The sequence below is a fragment of the Equus caballus genome, chromosome 9 (assembly GCF_041296265.1).
Source record: "Equus caballus isolate H_3958 breed thoroughbred chromosome 9, TB-T2T, whole genome shotgun sequence".
NCBI lineage: Eukaryota > Metazoa > Chordata > Mammalia > Perissodactyla > Equidae > Equus > Equus caballus.
This window is the reverse complement of record NC_091692.1, coordinates 61,566,327-61,588,629: the sequence shown is the minus strand read 5'-3', so window position 1 is coordinate 61,588,629 and position 22,303 is coordinate 61,566,327. Positions and strand designations below refer to the sequence as shown.

At 40.0% G+C, this 22,303-nt stretch overlaps 1 protein-coding gene across 2 annotated transcripts in view; it reads left to right on the top strand.

The window, feature by feature from the left end:
- The window catches only part of SNX31 (sorting nexin 31), a 67,358-nt gene extending 45,320 nt beyond the window's left edge, over window positions 1–22,038 (top strand). Inside the window, exons 10-14 of one of the 2 annotated variants that reach the window (XM_070222419.1) lie at window positions 1,005–1,208; window positions 7,784–7,897; window positions 11,103–11,180; window positions 17,427–17,483; window positions 20,762–22,038. In XM_070222419.1, the coding sequence (XP_070078520.1) occupies window positions 1,005–1,208; window positions 7,784–7,897; window positions 11,103–11,180; window positions 17,427–17,483; window positions 20,762–20,854 (546 nt within the window). In that variant the 3' untranslated portion in view covers window positions 20,855–22,038. Of the gene's footprint in view, window positions 1–935; window positions 1,209–7,783; window positions 7,898–11,102; window positions 11,181–17,426; window positions 17,484–20,761 lie in introns of both variants that reach the window. The other variant, XM_070222421.1, reaches the window with a different exon arrangement.
- The last annotated feature ends 265 nt before the right edge of the window (window positions 22,039–22,303 follow it).

Sequence of the window (22,303 nt, the reverse complement as noted above, 5' to 3'; positions counted from 1 at the left end):
GTTGTCACTGGGTGGTCTTCTTTCAGATTTAACCATGTGTTAAAGTGAGAACTCCCTTTCCTGCGCACACATCTCACACACCATCAGGCAGGACCACGGTGAAACAACTGTCCTCTATTCTTTTTTAAAGATTGGTACCTGAGCTAACAACTGTGGCCAATCTTCTTTTTTTTTTTCTTTCTGCTTTTTCTCCCCAAATGCCCCCCCGTATATAGTTGTATATTTTAGTTGTGGATCCTTCTAGTTGTGGTTACCTGGGACGCCGCCTCACCGTGGCCTGATGAGTGGTACCATGTCTGCGCCCAGGATCTGAACCAGCAAAACCCTGGGACACCGTAGTGGAGCACGCAAACTTAACCACTTGGCCACGGGGCCGGCCCCTGTCCTCTGTTCTTAAGTCACGTCAGAAGCAGAGGGAAAAGCTAAACCTTAAACATCACATAAAAGTGTGCCTTGGCACTTTGAGACTGTCTTGGGGCTCTACTTAAAAAGCAGACTCACTCTTACTCTCATTTCACTGCCATTTCCAAAATCTCTTTCTCTGACAATTAATACCACCATCATATAAAGCAGTCTATAAAAATGAACTACTTTCCTCTTATGGAGATCTCAGCTTAATTTTTTAAGAGACAGCATTCTAAGTGTATACATTTTATTTTGCTGTTATCTGTTGTGATAGAATCAGATCTACTCATTCATTTGATTCACTCTGCTCTTTTCTTCATTCATCATTCACGCATCAAATATTTTCATTCCCATTATGTACCAAGCCTTGTAGCAGGAGCAAGGACACAATGGTGAATGGGGTGGAAATGGTCCCTGCCCTGGCAGGACACACCGTGAACTTCCCCAGGCCTTATTGTCAGAGAACACAAGGGCCGTTGTCTTCATTCATAGTGACCACTTTCACTGTAACTCAATTCCCTGTGTTCTAGAATGGCAGTGACTTCTGCCATGAGATTGTCATCTGCTGTAAGTGGTCTTTGCCTCCTCCTTTGGAGCAGTTTTTGGAGCTGTCCCGGGACGTACAGCACTATGGATATGTGCAGCTGGATCCTTGTACCTGTGACTACCTAGAACCGGGCTGTGGGGCCATTGTTTCCGTTGGCAATGATGAGATCAGCTGCTGCATAACCCTGCCTGATAACCAGACCCAGGATGTCATTTTCCAGATGAACAGAGTGAAGTCCTGGCAGATCACTTTCCTTGTGAGTATCTTGGCACTGCCTTACCCATGATTTAAAGTCTCCATCCATGATTTAAAAGTCCCGTTGTTCTTGGGGCTGGCCCCGTGGCCGAGTGGTTAAGTTCGCGTGCTCCGCTGCAGGCGGCCCAGTGTTTCGTTGGTTCGAATCCTGGGCGCGGACATGGCACTGCTCATCAGACCACGCTGAGGCAGCATCTCACATGCCACAACTAGAAGGACCCACAACGAAGAATATACAACTATGTACCGGGGGGCCAGGGGGAGAAAAAGGAAAAAAAATAAAATCTTTAAAAAAAAAAAAAAAAAATCCCGTTGTTCTTGGGTGACAAAGCTGGCAGTAGAGAGACAAATCTGCCATTTGAATCAGTACCTTGAGAGGACTAGCATGTGAGCCACAGTAAGTATCATCTAGTGGTAAAACCTATTTGTTATCTGATACAGGTTCTCCACTCATAGCAGTAAAGACACCAATGTTCCCACGTTCCAACAACAGGCTTCTCTAGGGCTTGAAGGGTGGCCATAGTGAAACAGCATATAGAAATAGCTACCATTTATTGAGCACTTAATGTGTACTCTGTACTGACAAGATCTCCACCCTTGGAAACTGGATGCTGACAGCAGAGCTGTACTTAAGGATCCCTGGCATCATACCTAAACTGCTGTCTCCTCCTAAGAGAAACCCTTATGACCAGATTTATTGAGTGCTTACTTTGCACCAAGTGCTGTGCAAGGCACTGCCATATGTATTATTTAATTCTCAGAATAACTCAGTGAGCTAAGTTGGGATTATCCCCTTTACACGGGAAACTGAGGTTAATTAGTAGAGGACAAACACTATGAGAGCAACTGTGACACCCCATTAAATCCATGGAATCCATGGGGATGTTTTACCCAGCTTAGTAAGAGACTTCTCTGGCATTTGATGCTGTCAACCATTTCTTCCTTCTCAGAACTCCCTCTGCTTCCTCCCCTGTTTTTGTGGGCTGCTTCTCCCTCTGACCACTCCTGAAATGCTGGTGTTTCCTCTACATATTCTCTGAAATCAATTACCTAGATCCTTTTCAAAAGGTCCAGTATCTCTTACTGCCTTCTGGACATCTTCCCAGGTTACTCACAGACATCTTAAACTCAACCTTTCCCCCAACCAGACTCATCTTTTCTCTCTCGTGCCCATCCTAGGGTTCTTCCTCCTGGGATCCCTATCCTGGTAAATGGGACTTCCACCCCGCCCCCCCAATTGACAAACTGTAATCTTGAAATTATCTCTGACTTTTCTCTCTTTCCCTGCGTGTTTAATTGCTGAGGAGGACTCCTCCATTCCAGAACTCTGCTGTCTCTCAAAACTCTCCCTTTGTCTTCACCCTCACAGCTTGTCTCAACATTACCTGCCTGGATGAAATCCAGTAGCCTCATAACCCTTCTCCCTGCTCCACTCTTTGCCCCTTGGGGTCGGATAAAATACATCATATGATTTCAGTCCTTTTAAACTTATGGGAATTTGTTTTATGGCCCCAAATTTGGTCTCTCTTGGTAAATGTTCCATGTGTACTTGTAAAGAATGTGTATTCTGCCACTATTAGTGGAGTATTCTGTAAATGTCAATTACATCAAGCAGTTGATAGTGTTCAAATCTCCTATATCCTTATATATTTTCTCTCTTTTGTTCTATCAGTTATTGAGAGAAGAGGAACATTATGACAGTCAAATATAACTGGATTTGTCTGTTTCTTTGAGTTTTCTCAGTTTTTCCCCTCTTTTCCTGCCTTCTTTTGATTAACTATTTTATGATTCCATTCATTTGCACCATTGTTTTTTGGTTTTTAGCTATACCTATTTTATTTATTCATGGTTACTTTAGAGTTTTTAATACACATCTTTAATTTATTGCAGTCTACTTTAGAAAATTATACCACTTCACAAAAAGTGTCAAAACCTTACAACAGTGTTTTTCTATTTGCCCTTTCTGTCTTTTGTGATATTTGTTGCCATACTTTGTTTCTACATATATATAAGCCTCATGTTACATTATAATTATTTTTACTTTAAATAGTTAATTATTTTCTAACTTTTTATTTTGATATAATTGCAGATCCACTTGCAGTTGTAAAAAATGGTACAGAAATCCTGTGTACTCTTTTCCCACTTTCTCCAATTGTTACATCTTGCAAAAACTGTAATATAATATCACCACCAGCAAGAGTCACATTTCCATCACCACAAGGACCCCTTGTGCTTGCTTTTTATAGCTAAACCCACTTTCTCCTGCCTCAGCCATCCTTAACTCCTTGCAACCGCTAATCTGTTTGCCGTTTCTGCAATTGTGTCATTTCAGGAATGTTATATAAAACTTTTGGAGGTGATGGGTCTATTTATTACCTCTATTGTGGTGATGCTTTCATGGATGTATCCAAACTCTTCAAATTGTATACATCAAATATGTGCAGTTTTTTGTATATCAATTATGCCTCAATAAAACTTTTAAAAAAACCAGAAACACACATAAAACAAGATTGTGTATTGATCAGTTGATGAAAATGTTGTGACTAGAGTTTTAAAGGAACTTAACCCTGTATTTCCCTTGGGGAAATGATTCCATATTCAGTAATGCAGTGTTTATGGTGATTTTATAGACCATGACTACTGTGAATAATAAGAATCAACCATATTTAGGAGATAAAAATGTAAATAAAAGCAAAGAATTAATTACCTTAAAAAATGTTACATAAATAGAATCATACTGTATGTAACCTTTTGGAATTGGCTTTTCTTTGCTGAGCATAATTCTTTGGAAATTCATCCAGATTGTTGTGTGTATCAGTAGTTTGTTTCTTTTTATTGCTAAGCAGTATTCCACGGTATGGAATAGCCAAAATATGTGTAACCATTCACTCAATGAAAGATTTCCGGTTGTTTCCAGTTTTTTAGCTATTATGAATAAAGCTCCTATAAATATTCATATGTAGATTTTTTAGTACAAATCCTTATTTCTCTGGGATAAATGCCCACGAGTGTCATTGCTGGGTCATATGGAAGCGCATGTTTATTAAGAAACTGCCAAACTGTTTTCAAGAGTGGCTGTACCAGTTTACATTCTCACCAATGACACGTGAGTGACCCAGTTTCTCTGCATCCTCGTCAGCATTTGGTGTGGTCGCTATTTTTTATTTTAGTCATTCTGATAAATCTATAATGGTATTTCATGGTGATTTTAATTTGCATTTCCCTCGTGGCTAATGATGTTGACTATCTTTTCATGTGCTTATTTACCATCTGTATATCTTCTTTGGTGAAATGTCTTTTCATATCTTTTGCCCATTTTCTAATGGATCACTTTCTTATTGTTGAGTTTTGAGAATACTTAATATATTCTAGATACTAGTCCTTTGTTGGATATGTGGTTTGCAAATATTTTCTCTCGCTCTGTGGTTTTTCATCCTCTTAACAGGGTCTTTTGCAGAGCAAAAGTTTTTAATTTTGATGAAGTCTTAATTCATCCATTTTCCTTTTATAGATGTGCGATAATGTTAAGTCTAAGCGTTCTTTACCAAACCTTTATTCTGAAGAAATTTTCTAAGGGTTTTTTCCTAAGAGTCTCTAGTTATATGTTATACATTTAAGTCCCTGATGCATTTTGAGTTAATTTTCATATATGATGTGAAACTTAGAACAAGGTTCCATTTTTTGGCTGTGGAGTCCAATTACTCCAGCACCATTTGTTGAAAAGGCACTTTTTCCTCAATTGAATTGCTTTTGCACATTTGTGGCATATCAGTTGGGCATATTTGTATGGATCTATTTCTATATTCTCTCTTCTGTTCCACTGATCTATGTATCTGTCCCTCTGCCAATACCACACAATCATTTTCTTCCTTTGTAACAGCTTTATGGAGATATAATTCACATACCATACAATTCACCCATATAAAGTGCCCAATTTAATGACATTTACTATATTCACAGAGTTATGCAACCATCACCATGATCAATTTTAGAATACTTTCATCACCCAAAAAGAAGCCCCATGCCCTTTAGCTGTCACCTCTCTATTCTCCCATTCCCACTAGCTCTAAGAAACCACTAATTTGCTTTCTGTCTCTATAGATTTGCCTATTCTGAACATTTCATATTAATGGAATCTTGTGTGGTCTTTGTGACTGGCTTCTTTTACTTAGCATAGTATTTCCAAGGTTCATCCTTGTTGTAGCATGTATCAGTACTTTATTCCTTTTCATAGTCAAGTAATATTCCATTGTGTGGATATATCAAAATTTGTTTATCCATTTATTCAGTGATGGACATTTGGGTTGTTTCTACCTTTTAGCTGTTAGGAATTATACTGTCGTGAACATTCGTATACAAGTTTTTGTGTGGACATAGGTTTTCATTTCTCTTGGGTAAATATCTAGGAGTGGAATTTCTGGTAACTCTACTATAGTGGTAACTCTATTCAACTTTGTGAGGAACTTCTGGGCTATTTTCCAAAGTGTCTGCTCCTTTTTGCATCTCCATCAGCAGTGTGTGAGGTTTCTGATTTCTCCACATCCTTGCCAGTACTTTTTATTATCTGATTGTTAAAAAAATTACAGCCATCCTAGTGGATGTGAAGTGGTATTTCATTGTGGTTTTATTTATTTCAGTATTTTTTCTCTCTGTACTTCATTTTGGGTAGTTTCTGTTGCTATGATTTCAAGTTCATCAGTCTTTTCTTCTGTCGTGTCTAATATGTTGTGTCTTCCATCCAGTGTATTTTTATTTCTAGTATTGCATTATTCATCTCTAGAAGTTCCATTTTGGTCCATCATCTCTGTCATTTCTGGGTCTGTTTCTATTGATTATTTTTCTCCTGTTTGCACAGCATGATTTTCTCCTCCTTTGCATACCAGGTAACTTTTTATGATATGCTGAACATTGTGAATTTTACATTGTTGAATACTATTCTTTTAAAGAGTAGTAGACTTTGTTCTGGCGTGCAATTAAGTTACTTGGGATTGGTTTTAATTCTTTAGGCTTGCTTTTAAGCTTTCTTAAGGCAGGTCTTTAGTGTTAATTTAGTCCTTTACTCATTAGATGCCATTCTTAGGACTCTCCCAATGTCTTGTTTATAATGGTCTCTCTACTCTGGTTGATAGAAACACAGGCTTTTTCCGGCCTGGTTTGTGAGCTCCTGGAAGTGTTCAACCTACTGCTTTTTAGTGGTTCTTTCCCCAGCCTCACATGCACAGATCGTTATTCAGCCAAAGATTTGAAAGGAGCTGTCTGAAGCTTTCTCTGTATAAAGCCCTCACCTTTAGTCTTCTGCTCCACAAATTCTAACCTCAACTTCTTCAGACTTTTATCTCTTTCTCCTCAACTCAGCAAGTCCTCTGGGCTCCGTTTGGGATCCCCCCTCTATGCAGCATCCTGGAAACTCCTCCAGGCAGTAAGCTGGGTAATTGTAGGACTCACCTCATTTGTTTTCCTTCTCTCTGGGCTGACAATCATCTGTTTCATGTCTGAAAGCAACTGTTTCCCTTTTTGTTTTTTACATGGATGCTGTGAGACCAGTATTTCTAAAATATAAATCTAATTGTGTTATTATCCAGCTTTTAAAATCTTTTAATGAATGCCTATTTCCCTCAAGATAAAGTCTAGACTCCTTAACTTAGCTTATAGAACCTGTAACAGTTAGGGCTCTTTGGTGGCAAGCAATAGAAACCAACACTTCTGGCTCTAGTGAAAAAAGGGATTTTTTTGGAGGGATATGGAATAACCCACTTATTTAAAGGAGAAGCTGAAGCAGAGGCTTAGGAAGTTCAGGAACCAAAGGAGCTCAAGGTTTCTAGGAAACAGGAATTCTTTTTCAGGATTTGTTCCTTCAGTCTCCCTGCTCTGGAATCACATGAGAGAGACAGAGAGTGTTTGTCCCCTTGGCCTGAGCTTGGGTTTGCACCCTCCCCCAGGGCAGAGTTCCCTGATAGTCTTGCCTAGGTAGCCACAGTGGAAGAGGGAGGGTTTTCCCAAGGGAATTTGGACTCCATTACTAGGAGAACAAGGGATAGGTGCTGTCTAGCAAAACCACAGGTGTTCCTACCAGGCTTTCAGGACCTGGCCCCACCCTGCTTCTCTAAGCCTCTCCTCTCACCACTCCGCGTGCCTTGCAGCCTGTGCTACACTCCATCCCTTGCCACATCTCCAACATGTCGGGTTCCCTCATGCCTCAGTGCCTTTGCGCTTGTTATTTCTTTTACCAGGAACCACTTGTCACCTCCTCCCCCTAGTTAACCCCCCAAAAAAACCCCACAAGACCACCACAACAAACTTGGCTAGTTTCTTCTTCTGCTCAGGCACCCGCTCCAGGAAGCCTCCCTTTACCTTCCTCGTCTGGGTTAGGTGCCCATCCTGTTTACTTCCATAGACCTGTGTTTGCTTCCCTTACAACACTTAATATATCAAACTCTGGTGATTACTTTTATGACTCCTCATAGACTGGTAGCTTCTTGGGAATAGGGACAGTCTGACTTGTTTTGATATTTTGCCCAGCACATAATAGCCACTTGAATTTCTGTTGAGTATCAAATAATATCTTTTCCTCTATAGGGGACTCTGCTGGATATGGATGGGCCCCAGCGAACTCTCAACCAGAACTTAGAGCTCAGAGTTCAGTATAGCAAGGATAGTCGCTCGCAGTGGTTTGTTATTTACACCAAACAGGTGAGTTCTCAGGGCAGAGCATGAAAACCTTCTGTGCTGAAATCTGTCTTGCTGCTGGGGTGGACAAAGTGCATTCTGCTGACCCAGGCAGAGCAGGGCACTTGAGTATGCTATGCACTCTCCTTTTGGCCTATAATAGCTCTTATTTTTTTTGTTTTCTGTTTCATTTCATTTTACTAGTCACTATGGCCTTCGTATCAGTTAGAAATGAATTTAGTTACCACATAACAGAAGACTCAACTAACAGTGGCTTGGACCAGGGGCTAGATCAGGGGTCGGTTAACTTTTTCTCAAAGGGCCAGATAGAAAATATTTTAGGTTTTGAGGTCAACGCGGTCTCTGTCACAACTGCTCACCTCCATTGTAGCACAAAAGCAGCCACAGACAATACGTAAACAGGTGGGTACAGCTGTGCTCCAATAAAACTTTATTTATAAAAACAGGTTAGGTGCTAGATTTGTTTGCCAACCCCTTTGGCAATACAGGTTTTTATCATCTCACTTAGTAAGAATATTGGAGATGATTGGCATCCCAATCATTGTCTTGATCTTTTCCAAGCAGATAAAAGCTATTTCTTTTATCTGGAAAGGAAAAGCTTTATCCTAGAAGCTTCCCAGTAGACTTTCCATTATGTCTCATTGGCCAGAACTGGGTCACATGACCACTCCTATCTGCAAGGGAGTCTGGGAATCAAGTATTTAGCAAAGAGGATCAGGATTCATGATCAGCTTAGAGTGAGCATGAGTCTTTGCCTGGAGCTGGGCACTTTGTCATCCCAAACAAAATCAGGGTTCTGTTAGGAGGGAGGAAAGGATGTTGGGTAGCAAACTATCCACAGCTGCCACAGGCTTACAACTGAAATTGGAATAAAAATCCTAAAAAAATCTAATTTTCTAAAACCAAATTCAGTTGAAAAATTCTTTTTACTGAACTAACTTAAGCTATTTCAAATTGGAATCAAAACTACAAATGTTCTAAAATGAAATAAAAATAACAAAGTAATATTTGCATCAATGTTACATTCAACTTGAGTCCCTGGTGATCATATTAAGTTCCATGGATATTCTGGTTTCAGGGACCAAAGCTCCCTTTCAAATCTCTACTTCTAGGACAGTTATGATCATGAGATAATAGATATCAGAGTCCCCTGAAAAAGACGAAGTACGAAACCAAAATCCTAGGTTAAAGAAAGGGCTCCTCAGCTTCACCTTAAATAGGAAACATCCTTAGGGAAGTGGTCAGCTGGTTTGCTGAAGCAAGATTTGCAGTCACTTGGAGAGACACAGAGAGATTTTGGCATTGAACCCCCTAGCCCTCAATGCTAAGTGCAGTAGTTAAATTTTATTATGGTCTTTTAATCTAGTCTGTAGCAAATGAGTTTAAGCCACTATAGAGAGGTGCAATAAATGTTCTCTTAAAGGATTCCTAGTAAAGTCTTATTTCCTTTGGAGTGTGGGTTTATTGACATGCACCCAAGTGTACTTCTGTAAAAGGCAGAAATGTGGCTTGTGTGCCTTGCAAATACAAATGAGGGTTTGGGTCTAAATCTTTTCTAGGCTCTTTAAACAGAAGCTTAGTCCCTTTATATTTAATAAACCTTGCCTGGTTTGTAGCAGAATCTTAACCTACATATCTATGTACGTTGTATAGGCATATGGAGTCAGTCTGCACCTTGTGAGATACCATTAAACCTCCTTCCGAGTTGCCTCAGCTCAGGGTTTGTTGTCTATTTCAGACCCTGGTTTGTGTAGTTTACCCATATGCACAGATAAACAGGGTTAGTTCTTAGCAAAACCAGGGAGGCAAAGTTCGTCTTCGTGTATAAACCACACATCTATTACTCTTTTCCTTATTAGGGGCAGCACCTCTCTTCTCTCTTCCCTTAAATAAAATGAATTCCTATCATGCTTCACAGTCCTGCAGGACTTTGAGATGTAGCCCACTCTCCGTCTAATTCTACTGTCTCTGTCCTATCCTCCAAGGGTTTTCTACTTTGGCTGCCACCCCAGTCTGGTTCTCTCTGTCTCTCCGCTCCTCCTCTCCATCATCCACCCCAGTGCAGTGACCATCCTTGAGCACAAACTTAGACCAAGGTCCTATAGCCTCAAGTTTTCGGCTTCAGTTGTCTCCAATCTTAGTGGGGCTGGAAGAAGAAAGAGCAAGCCAAGAATTGAGAACAGGACAAGAGAGAAAAAGGATTCATGGGGAGGAAGCAAATCCCATAGATTTCCCTATGGGAAATCATAGAGAATCTCAAATTTGGCAAATTGGGATGAAGATCCTGGAACAAGGAAGCCATTGTTGTGTAGCACACATTTATGTGTGTCTTGGCACTAACAAAGATGAGCCAACAATAAGCCACAGGTGATGTTGGGGGCAACTGTCAGTCTTGAATGATTAAAGATACCAGAAAAATAAGAAAGTGAAGAAAAACAACTAATTTTTTTAGTTCCATAGAAGTCATAAGGTGCTAATATATTCTTTCAAACAGACAGATTACTATTTATGCCTAATGATAGGTCTCTCAGTAATTATGCTTACAATTAAATATGATTGACCATCATCAGTTTATTTGGTTACAATAAGCAGTTTTTATTATTTTGTGCTCTTAAAATATGAGCTGCTTATATAGTGATAGAAAAAAATGGAATGTGAGGACTTTTTGTTGTTGTTTTGGGGTTTTTTTCAGGAAGATTATCCCTGAGCTAACATCCACTGCCAATCCTCCTCTTTTTGCTGAGGAAGACTGGCCCTGGGCTAACATCTGTGCCCATCTTCCTGTATTTCATATGTGGGATGCCTGCCACAGCATGTCTTGATAAGTGGTGCTAGATTCGTGCTGGGATCCCAACCAGCAAACCCCAGGTCGCCGAAGCAGAGCCCACCAGCTTAACCACAACGCCACTGGGCCAGCCCCAAGGGGGTAGTTTTAAGAGGGAAACAGATTAGTAATGAAATCCTGGCCATTTTTCATCTTTCTTTTAAAAATTTACCATAAATATATTCCTGTAATTGAGAAAATTTATGATTACATGCTAATTACATCTTATGCAAATTTATGGAAATTAAAGAAGAAATCTAAATACTTGACAGTGTACTGTTGGAGAGAGAGCAGAGCTCAAAATCTGCTTTGTGGTGTAAGGAGGGAAGGAAGATAATGAAGATCTCTTCAGCTGAGAGCGTTCTTTATTTCTGGATTTCTTAGGCTTTCTTGCTGAGCAGCTGCTTGAAAAAGATGATCTCAGAAAAGATGGTAAAGCTAGTTGCAGAGAATCCAGAAATGGTAAGTGCTGCAATCTATGTATGTTTTTCACTTTAAATTCCCAAAATTCCTACCAGCAGCTGACACTAAACTACACTGATGAATTCCCTGGGCCAGCAAGTCTGGACCTCAGGTGAGGAATCCTGCCTCCCTGCCTACCCCAGGAGTGAGCTCCTCTGCCCTTGAGCTCAGTCTAGAATTCAAGCCCTTTTTCCACTGGGAAGTTGTCCTTGGATTGCTGAGCACTCTCTAACCCTCTACTCTGTATCCTTGTGTTTCTGCATTACCCCCAATGGAGGATTCTGGATTTACCATAAAAGCTTCTGGATTTGTCATAAAGTCAGGATCTTGAGAGGTCTTTAACACAGCAACAATGATCTTAAATAAGCTTTACAGTTTTGCCTCCAGAAAGAACTTGCAGCCTCTTGATACTTCGACTGTGCCAAATTAAAATGCCTTTAGCTATTGGGAGAAGCCATTGATTAAAAGAAGCTCTCGGGCAGCCTGGTAGCATAGTGTTAGGTTCTGCACACTTTACTTTGGCAGCCTGGGTTCATGAGTTTGGACCCCAGGCGTTGACCTTCACTGCTCGTCAAGCCATGCTGTGGCAGGCGTCCCACATACAAAATAGAGGAAGATGGGTACAGATGTTAACTCAGGGCCACTCTTCCTCAAACGAAGAGAGGAAGATTGGCAACAGGTGTTAGCTGAGGGCCAGTCTTCCTTACCAAAAAAGAATGAAAGTCTCAAGGCTATCGTTTTTCTCAATGTGAAATTAAACTTTGTTTTTCTAGTCTGCATCTTCAGTAAAGGCCAGTAACTCATTGAAAGAATTGATGGCAGGCTATATAAAAGAGTTACTGAGATTTTTTCTTTTCTTTTTTTTTTTTGAGGAAGATTATCCCTGAGCTAACTGCTGCCAATCCTGCTCTTTTTGCTGAAGAAGACTGGCCCTGAGCTAACATCCATGCCCATCTTCCTCTACTTTATATGTGGGACGCCTACCACAGCATGCCTTGCCAAGAGGTGCCATGTCCGCACCCAGGATCCAAACCGGCAAATCCCAGGCCACCAAAGCAGAACATGCACACTTAACCACTGCACCACCAGGCTTGCCCCCGTTACTGAGATTTTAAACTTTTCTACTTGCCATCATCATGATATCAGCATGTCCCAAATGAGACAGTACAGTTTGATTTTTTTAAATGATTACAAATACTAATGCCTGGTTGACATTTATAAACATAATGCAGAATATTACACTGATCTTTAAAAAATACAAGAGAAAACATTTGGAAACTTTCTCTAATGTTTTCATTTAAATTTAGTCCTTTGTAAGAGGATAGATGACATCTCTAACATTGATTTTTACTTGATTTTGCAGCTTTTTACCAAGAAAATAGTTGCATTTCTCTTTCTTCTAGAACTGAAAATATTTTCCCAGGGAAAAGAAAATTCTTTGGTGTTCCAACAATTCAAAATGTACTAGAGAGTAGCCAAATCAAAGCAATAAAAGAATCAAGGATGCTCTTTTTAAAAGAGTAATAAAATCTAACCTCTTAGGCAGCATGGAGCCCCTTAGGCTCCAATTATTATATGTATAAAAAGAAGAAGAAGAAAGAGAAAAGTAATTAACTGAAGTAGCCTCATGAAAAGGGAGAAGAGCCCTCAAATGTGTTGAATAAAATGTAAGCTACTTGATGCAGGAAATGCTTGGACAATGAATAGCTAAAGGGTTTGCTCAGTGTTAGGCGAAGGTGCTGATTTATTTAAAGTTTTCAAGAAAAACAACCACACTAACTACATTTCTTATATTTGCAGACAAATTGAAATCTATAGTTTATCCCTGTGGCTGGTACCAAAATCAGCATGTTAGCCAGTACTTGTATTGCTTTATCCAAACACATTACAAGTTTTATTTCCACAAACTATTTTATTTCTTTACTTATTTTGGTTCTTGAAAAGACAAGTTAAGACCCTTGAAAACTCCGTTTTCAAGAGGATGTTGTAGGGACGGTCACATTTCAGTCAGGAATTTCATCTACAAACCTCTGGGTACCCTAGAAGGTAAAAAACAGACAGACCAGCTGTTTGAACTTCAGCTGAGATCTGGGCCTCCTCACAAAGTAAAGTTGACTAGAACAAGTCATCTTGTGGAGCTTAAAGTGCCCTGTAAATGTATGACTGTGACCTTCACTCATTTTCTAGGTAAACACATAAAGGCTGAGTTGATGTCGCTTATAGGCTTATATGGGCCAAGATACAGAGGTCTCTATTTTGCTAGGCAGAATAGATTTCAAGATTTTATAATCATGAAGAATCTGGGGAGGGGGAGAGAAAGTGAGGAAACTGTAACCAAATGAGCCCCATAAATAAAGCAGATGGCCCCTAGAAGCAGATTAAATAGTATGGTTTATGCTAGTTATAAGGAAGGAGTGAAAGAAAACATTTATCTCTCACTTAATAAGCTTGGTTAGCTTTAGGCAATCCTTTCAAAGGTAGGAGTTAGGGAGCCGGCCCCCTGGCAGAGTGGTTAAGTTCATGTATCCTGCAATGGCGGTCTGGAGTTTGCCAGTTTGGATCCTGGGTGCGGACCTAGTACCACTCATCAAGCCATGCTGTGGCAGTGTCCCACATAGAAGAACTAGAATGACTTACAACTAGGATATACAACTATGTACTGGGGCTCTGCGGAGAAGAAGGAAAAAGAGGAAGATTGGCAACAGATGTTGGCTCAGGACCAGTCTTCCTCACCAAAAAGCATACCTTTAATAGAACAAAAAATGTAGAAGTTAAACCGTTAATGAAGAGATCATTAAAATTTGAAGTCAAACAAGTGTACTAAAGGAAAACGTAAACACACAACAGAAAAATCATGTTAAATTTTTAAAGGCAGTATTAACTGCAAACTGGAAGAGGAAAAAAAGTGTAACATTCTACTTAGAGCTATACTCCTACACAAAAGCCTAAATTAGTTTTGTTAGTAATTGCTACTTTTAACTAGTAAAGTGTATTAGTTAGGAGTAGATTTGGCTGCATATAACAAAAACAAAACAAGACAAAAATAAGTGTCTTAGACAAAATAGAAGTTTGTTTCTTTCTCATCTAAAAGAAGCCCAGAGGTAAGCAGTCTAGGGCTGGGATGATGGCTCCATGATGTCACCAGAGATCTTTCACCTCTGCCATCTTCATTGTGTGGCTTTTACCTCATGCCCAAGATGGCTGCTGGAGCTCCAGTCGTTACATCCACATTCTAGGCAGCAAGTATGAACAAAGTATGAAGAAGGGATCACGCCTTTTTTCTTTAAGGAGGGGTCTCAGAAGTCCCACATAGAATTTCTGCTTACAGCTCATTGGCCAAAAGTTAATCACACAACAGGTCCACATCTAGCTGCAAGGGAGTCCGGTAAATATATTCTTTTTGCAGGGTATGTTATCTCTTCAAATAAATTTGGACATTATTACTAAGAAGGGCAGAATGGATAATGGAGTAGGCTACCAGCAATCTGTGCCATGTAAAGAAATCTAAAAGATATCAAAAAAAAGAAAGCAGATGTATTTTATGTAGTAAATGTGTCCCTAAGGAATTTCTGAAAGTGTATCATTTTGTTATTATTTTGTATATTGAACCATAATCTGAATGCATGAGAAGTATCAGGAATATGCTGGTGAATAATTTTCTGAATTGAAAAACACTTTGTATTTTTAATACTCCATACCTAGTTTTCTGTTGTTTGTTTTTTTCTGCTTTTTCTCCCCAAATCCCCCCAGTACATAGTTGCATATTTCAGTTGTGGGTCCTTCTAGTTGTGGCATGTGGGACACTGCCTCAGCATGGCCTGATGAGTGCTGCCGTATCCATGCCCAGGATCTGAACCGGTGAACCCTGGGCTGCCTAAATGGAGTGCGTGAACTTAACCACTCGGCCACAAGGCTGGCCCCAACTCCATACCTAGTATGATTGTTTTATTAGTTTGTATATTGTTTCCTTAGGTTTACTTAAAATTGGGTCTGAATCTGTAAATTGGTTTTCTGAAAAATGGCAAAGAACAAGAAGGCTTCCTGATTGTGACCTGACTCATGCCTCTCACCCCCATCCCCAACCACCATCACCATCTGTATTTTTCTCTCCACTCCTCTTTCACTTTGGGTAAGATTAGACTATGTAAAAGGCCACTGGGCTCAGAGATGGGAGCTTTGAAGTGTGTTCCTGTTACGTGGTGAGGAGAGGACACACCGCGGCAGTGCTATGTAAGGTCCCAGGAACGTCAGCCTTTGAGTTGCTGGTTCAGTTCAGAAAACAGAAGTACAGACGTATTACAGCCGTCACCAGAATGGCCTGAGCATAGCGGGAGGACAGACTTTGAGAGAGCCAGGGGGAAATTACTGTGCAGGAAGAAATGGTTAGATTATTAACAGAAACTACTCAACTGATGAAAGAGAGAGTGCAGGAATACTGCCTTATGAAAAAGGATTAGCTTTTCCTCCAACTTTATTCCCTCTGGTATATAAAATATTTAAAGCCTTATTGAAATAAGTCAAACAGATTGTATCAGAAATTGCTTAACATTTATAGTGGGTTCTATTTTATTTATTTTGACATAGGGAGGGGGAGGGAAAGGAGACTAGGAGAGAGAAAAATTCCAAGACTTTTCCTCCAATGTCTGTATTTCATTGCACAATACTTATAAACTATAATGTATTATAATATTACAATATAATAATAACTATATGTAAATATAATTCTCTGTAAACAATTATTTAAAATAATAGCAAAATATGTAAGACATTGGCGCATTAATTTTTCATTTACCGTGACTTAACTGACTTTTTAAAATTATTTAGATAGATCTCAAATATATGAACTTTTCTATTAAGAATACTAACCTAAGAACCTAAGGGAAGTCCTATGCATACTTTAAAGCAATATATTTTACAACAAAATTACGTTAAACGTAGTTCAAAGATAATGCTCTGTTGCAGTGTCATATGATTTATCCCTCTTATTTGAAATGTCCCACTGTATATTCTCATGAATAATAAGCCATAGTAAACAACTTAATTAATTCACCCCTTCATTCTCTCATTTACCAATGCCTACATTTACCATTCAATGGCTAGAAACTGAGGCTCCAGCATCAAGGGGTTTATTTGCTGGAGGAGAAAGGCAATTAGCAGAGACATTTACAGTTACTGAGTGGTAAGAGACATGCACATAGTGCATGGTTGTTAATAGTCGTTATTTTCCTATGAGAAGTCTAAGAACCTTTCTCCCAAATGCTCCCTAGGTCACCTTTACAGGGTGTGCCTGACACACTCTTTGCCTCTCCAGATTCACTCTCCACTCTCCTGTACCCTGCCCTGTGCCCTGGAGACTGACTTTTGTGTGCTGCGACCTTGCCCTGTGACCTCCAGCCTTTGACCAGGCTCATTGATGGGGAAACTCAGCAAAATTGGAGGTTGGGAGAAAAGTGAGATTGGGGCATTTATTTCTCCAACTCTGCCCCTACTGCGTCTCTGTGGCTGGCACAGCCCTGTATGGAGGGCCACCCTCCTGTAGGTGGCCTCTCCTCCCTGCAGCTACCGCTTCTCTCATTCCAGTACCAGCTGCTACCCTTGTCCCTTGCGGCCTAGAGGTGGTAAGAATTACCCCCACCCCTCCCAGCCCCTACTGCTAGCCCCTGGGGCTCCAGCATCCATTCATGGATTCACTTGAATCCTACCTACACTTCCATTAAATAGTTCCTTTAAAAAGTCCTCCTCAGTTACCCCGGGAGTGCGCCATCTGTTTTCTGCCGGGACCCTGACTGTTGTAAAGTTCACCTTATGTACGTGAGGTACATTCAAGTCTCTTGAACTTCCGTTTGATTCTTCACTTGATTAATGATGCCTTTTCATTAATGAAAGCGCCATTTGGCTTTGATTCAGCAGATGGATTGGAGCTCTGTGGATTATTTAAGGATTTAGGAGTTCATTTCATTCTGTGTGAAGTCCTTTTCAAAGCTGTGTTAAATCACAAAATCCATAGGCAACCACCAGTGTTAAACATTAAGCTTCCCTTCACTTTTGGGGACTCAGTTTCTGTAACACTGAGACTCTTGCAAATGAAGGGGGACTGTGCAGATGACAAGCAGGTGTACCTGCCGCCTGGCAGCCTTCGGGACCATTAAGAGGATTATTGTGGGAGGGAAATGTGCTAGTTAAACAGATTATTTGTGTGCTTGCTTCTCCGGGTTGTGCTGACTGACATTTTACTAATCCATTTAGCAGATTGAAGTTCCGGAACAAGCCAAAAGTAAAAAGTACCACATTCAACAAAGCCAGGTCTGTGAGTAAAATTATGTAATTGATACATTATAATTTTGATAAACTTTCCTTTTTTCCCCTTTAAGTAACCAAAGTCATTCTACTTTCAAGAATAAGCCAGAATTCTCTTTCTCAGAAGCTCCTCCGTGTTGGTTGGGCCAATTGGAAGACCATCAGAGAAGTGTAGTATTTTTTTTTTTTCAACTGTAGCACCAATAGGGCTGGGAGAAATGCTCCCCTGAATTTTTACATAGAAAATTTCCAAGAACACAAAATTCTTCAGTGATTTTCTTCTACACCCTGCGCAATTTTGGAAAATCCTCTTTCTGGTTTGTCTATTTTAGTGTCACGGATTTTCTGCAGTGAACTCTGTACAAGACAACTTTTAAGTTGATGAAATACTTTTTCGAGCATTTAGGTTGAGCATTTAGGTGCAGATAACAAAAACAGTAAAAATCATAATAGAGAGCATATTGACATTCAGTATTGCCAGGCACTGATCTAAGCACTTTTATGTGGATTAACACATTTACCCTCACCATAAACATATGAAGCAGTTGAGGAAACTGGGGCACAGAGAGGTTAAGTGATGTGCCAGGTTGCACAGTCATCAGTGGTGGAAGGAAGCAGGCAGTCTGACTCCAGAGCCGTGCCCTTGACTACCTTTGCTAACTCTTCCTTGCTAGGCCCAAATCCCAGTGGAGGTGAGTGAAACAAAGGTGTCCTCTAAGTAGCATTTGCATGAAATTTGTTATTCGTCCAGCTTCTGTCACAGGGTCTGCTGTGTATATAAAGGTCCTTAGCATTATGGGGGGGGAGACAAATCCTCTATCCTCTAGATCTTTTGGGCTGGTCTATGAATTGAATTGACATGAGACCGAATAAGAGGAGAAAAACAAAGCTTTATAACATGTGTACATGGGAGAAACCCAGGAAAGCTGAGTAACTGGCTAAAATGGCGGAGGCTGTTCCCTTGGATACCAACTTCAGCTAAAGGCAGAGGAGGGTGCTGGGGGGGTGGTTTGGGACTTCAAAGAGGAGGAAGGCAATTCACCTAGAAATGGAAGAGCAAATGTTTGGTAGATAAGAATGGGCTTAGCAAGGACCCTCACATCTAGGATACCAGGTTATCTATGGTGATGTCCTGTCCTGGGAACAAGCCTTTATTTTACATTTCTTTTAAGCATTTGGGGAAAGGTTAAAGTTTCTTTCATAGTCTTTTGTTCTTAAAAATAAGGCAATGCAAAGAGACACATTTTGAGGTGACCAATTCTGATGTCCCATGGTATATAAATACAATATTTATAAATATGTAAGCATGTAAGGGCGTTTCTGAGTGGATACGCTCAGAAAAAAAATTAAAAATAGAGTAAATGCAAAGCTTTCCATCTTTCATAATAACGGCATTTCTGGCTGCTTAGATCAGAGACAGGAGATGAGAACTCTACCATTTAATGGCTCTGGGTCTTCAGGCAGATCAAAACACTAAGTGTGTATAAGGGACTCCTGGGGTGCTTATTAAAATGCAGATTCCTAGGGGCTTGGCCCCCTGGCCGAGTGATTAATTTTGGCACTCCGCTTCGGCTGCCCGAGTTCATGGGTTCAGATCCCAGGTGCAGACCTATACCACTCATCAGCCATGCTGTGGTAGTGACCCACATACAAAATCGAGGAAGATTGGCACAGATGTTAGCTCAGGGCTAATCTTCCTTAAGCAAAAAAAGAGGAAGATTCGCAACAGATGTTAGTTTAGGGCACATCTACCACAGCAAAAAAATGCAGATTCCTGGTCCTCACCCCCAAAAGATTGATCCAGTAGATCTGAGTTGGAGGTCCTGAATCAGTACTTATAACAAGCACCCCAATGGCAAACACTGCACCAAGCTTCAATTTCTTTTCCTGTAAAATGTAGGTAGTAATCAATCCATTCAGACGGGTCCATTTCAGCAACATGATGATGGCATAGAGCTGTGGTTCTCAACCTTGGCTGCACGTTGGAATCACCTGGGGAGCACTGAAAACTAATGATGGCTGGGGCCTGGCAACAGAATTTTTAGAACTCCCCAGGTAGTCTAATGTACAGCCAGCACTGGAACTATTTCCTAGAACAGTGGTTCTCAAAGTGTGGTCTCTAGACCAGCAGCATCAGCATCTCTTGGGAACTTAATAGAAATTCAAATTCTCAGGCCACAAACCAGAAACTCAGAAACTCTAGAGGTAGGGGCCAGCAACCTGTGTTTAGGAAGTCCTCCAGATGAGTCTGATGCATGTCCAAGTTTGAGAGCCCTGTCCTAGAACAACAGACAACACAAGACACAGCTCAGCTGCAATCTACAGTGACGCTAATTCAGCTGTCCTCTCGGATGAGCAGCAAGGCAAAACCAGGCAAACCTCCCTCATGCTCTGCAGGACCGGCTTGTCCGAAATGGGCCTGGTGTCCGGTTAGATTGAATTCCAACTTATTTTAGCAAGCCTTTATATAGAGCTTATCCTGAGCCAGGCACTGTTATAATTGCTTTCCATATATAACTCATTTAATCCTCATAACAGCCCAGGTATTATTATTATCCTTGGTTTACAGCCAAGGGAACTGAAAACACAGAAAGGTTAACTAACTTGCCCAGGGTCACACAGCTAGTAAACGACAGAGCCAGTATCTAAACCCAAGCAGTCTTTATTTGTTGTTTAACAAAGTTCATTTCTTCCTTTAACCACTTTGCCATAGGGCCTCTCTATCAAGACAAATCCCTCGTAAAAAAATTTTTTTAGCTGATCTGCCCATTGAGATGCCCCACCTTTATTTCACCAGAGCCAAAGCCCACTCTCCGTGGCCTGTCTTTGAGATTTCATAAATACCGAAAGCCACTTATTCACTCACTGAGGGTTTGTAGCAATCATAACCATTAAAAATATTTTAGAATACCTATAATACTTGTTGAAAATTTGTATTTGTGTGGAGTGGGCACTAAAGATTTTGGGTAAAATTGAAAGTCCCATGGCTTTCAGAGAGAGGAAAAGGACAAGAGTGGCCAAGTTCAAGTGTGACCTGGAACAGTGTTCTGGACATGTCTACCTCGGCACACCAGCAGGGGGTGCTCTCCCCCATAACAGATGTACACCTCCCCCAAAATGAAGATTCTACAGGATAGGCCATTTAAAATAATCGTTGCTTAAACAAATATAACTTTCTGTTGCCTTTTTAATAGTAACATCCTTGACTTTTTTATTGTTGTTGTCATTATGGAAATTAGCTCCTCTTGAATGCATTTCTGACCCCTCTGTTTACTTCACAACAGAAAGACTGTTCTAGTTTTCTACCAAGAAAAAGCAAGATCAAAGTAGAGAAAGTTGACTGTGTTTTTGGGACCATAAAGGAAGAAGATCTTTGAAGAGAAAGTCAGCGTCCTCCAAGGCTGTCCCTACACTGAAAGAGCCTGAGGGTTGAAAGTGGGCTTCCTACCATCAGTGGAAGAAATTTGACCTCTTCCCATTTTTTTCACATTAAGATGGACCATATTGATCTAGACTACTTCAGAACTCTGTTAATCTCAAGATTAAAAAGAAATACAAACCAAAGTTACATAGTTTGTTTTCAGTGATTCATAAATGACAATTGGCAAATCCAAATCAATTAGTATGAAGCTCATTCTTTTGTATTTTCCTAAAGTAGATGTTTGCCTAGCTTCATGAAGTTTTTTTATATGTTCTAGTATTACATGACTGAAAGGCTTAGTATAAAACACTATAAATCCATTTGGGGTTAAGTTCTGAAGATCTGATGACTCATCAGCTGAGGAGAATGTGGCTCTGTCTAAGAAATGAAATCATCGAAAGAGAAATCTGGGCTTCACTGATCCATCGACAGCACCAGAGCAAGAAGCTGAAGAACTGCTGATTTGTTTCCCTGTGTAATTCGGAGCCTGTCAATGTGGATGTACTAAAAGAATTAGGCTGCTCATTCTGTTTCTCCCCTCTTCTGATTGCATTCTGTCTTTAAAATACTGAATTCAGCTCAATAACCATCATGCTATTTTGAATATTTTTATTTTGGAAAGCAAAGGGGCCCTGCACTTGATATCAGAGACACTATGTCTCTGAGCTTTAAAAATATGTATACTTTTTCACTAGATTATTCCTTATCCAGTTTCAGTTTATCATGATAATTAATGTAATTATATAGAGAATTAAGGCATCATAAGGGAGAGGGACAGAAGAATCTATGTAATGTAATTAGATAAAGTGCAATATTCTAATGTTCTTTGCTAACTGGGTTGTGTAACTAATTATATAATAAATATGAAATATATTCTACTGAATACAGAATTTACTGATGAAAATTCTGTGAATAATCTTTTTGAAGTGTAGAATCTATTAAAGCCCTATAATATTTATAAAGCAATGCCTCTAGCCATAACTTCTGGTGCCATAAAGTTTTAAATTTATATTTTAGGCTGTAGTAGAAAATTTTGGCAGCAGGGAATCATAAGCATCCCAAATCATCTGTAGTGAGTGTATTAATGGATTAAGAATGCATTTTCAGATTAAAATGGAAGCTTATCTACTATTTTCCCAACTTAAGAATGGTCGAGTCTATTTCTTTTTAATAGCAAACACCTACACTGTGTAAAGGACTATTGTAGACACAAGAATGCAAAGAGGTTTTGTATTTGGGGTAAGAAGATGCGTATTATTAGGTTGAACCATATGCAGTTGCTGTCATCTAGGTAAAAAATAGTTGAATGTTGTCAGTTCGATATATTTCAACCAGATACATAAGGGCTAGTAGTCCCAGACAGCATGTAGTACGTGTCCAATGTGTAGTGTGGACCTGTGTGTCA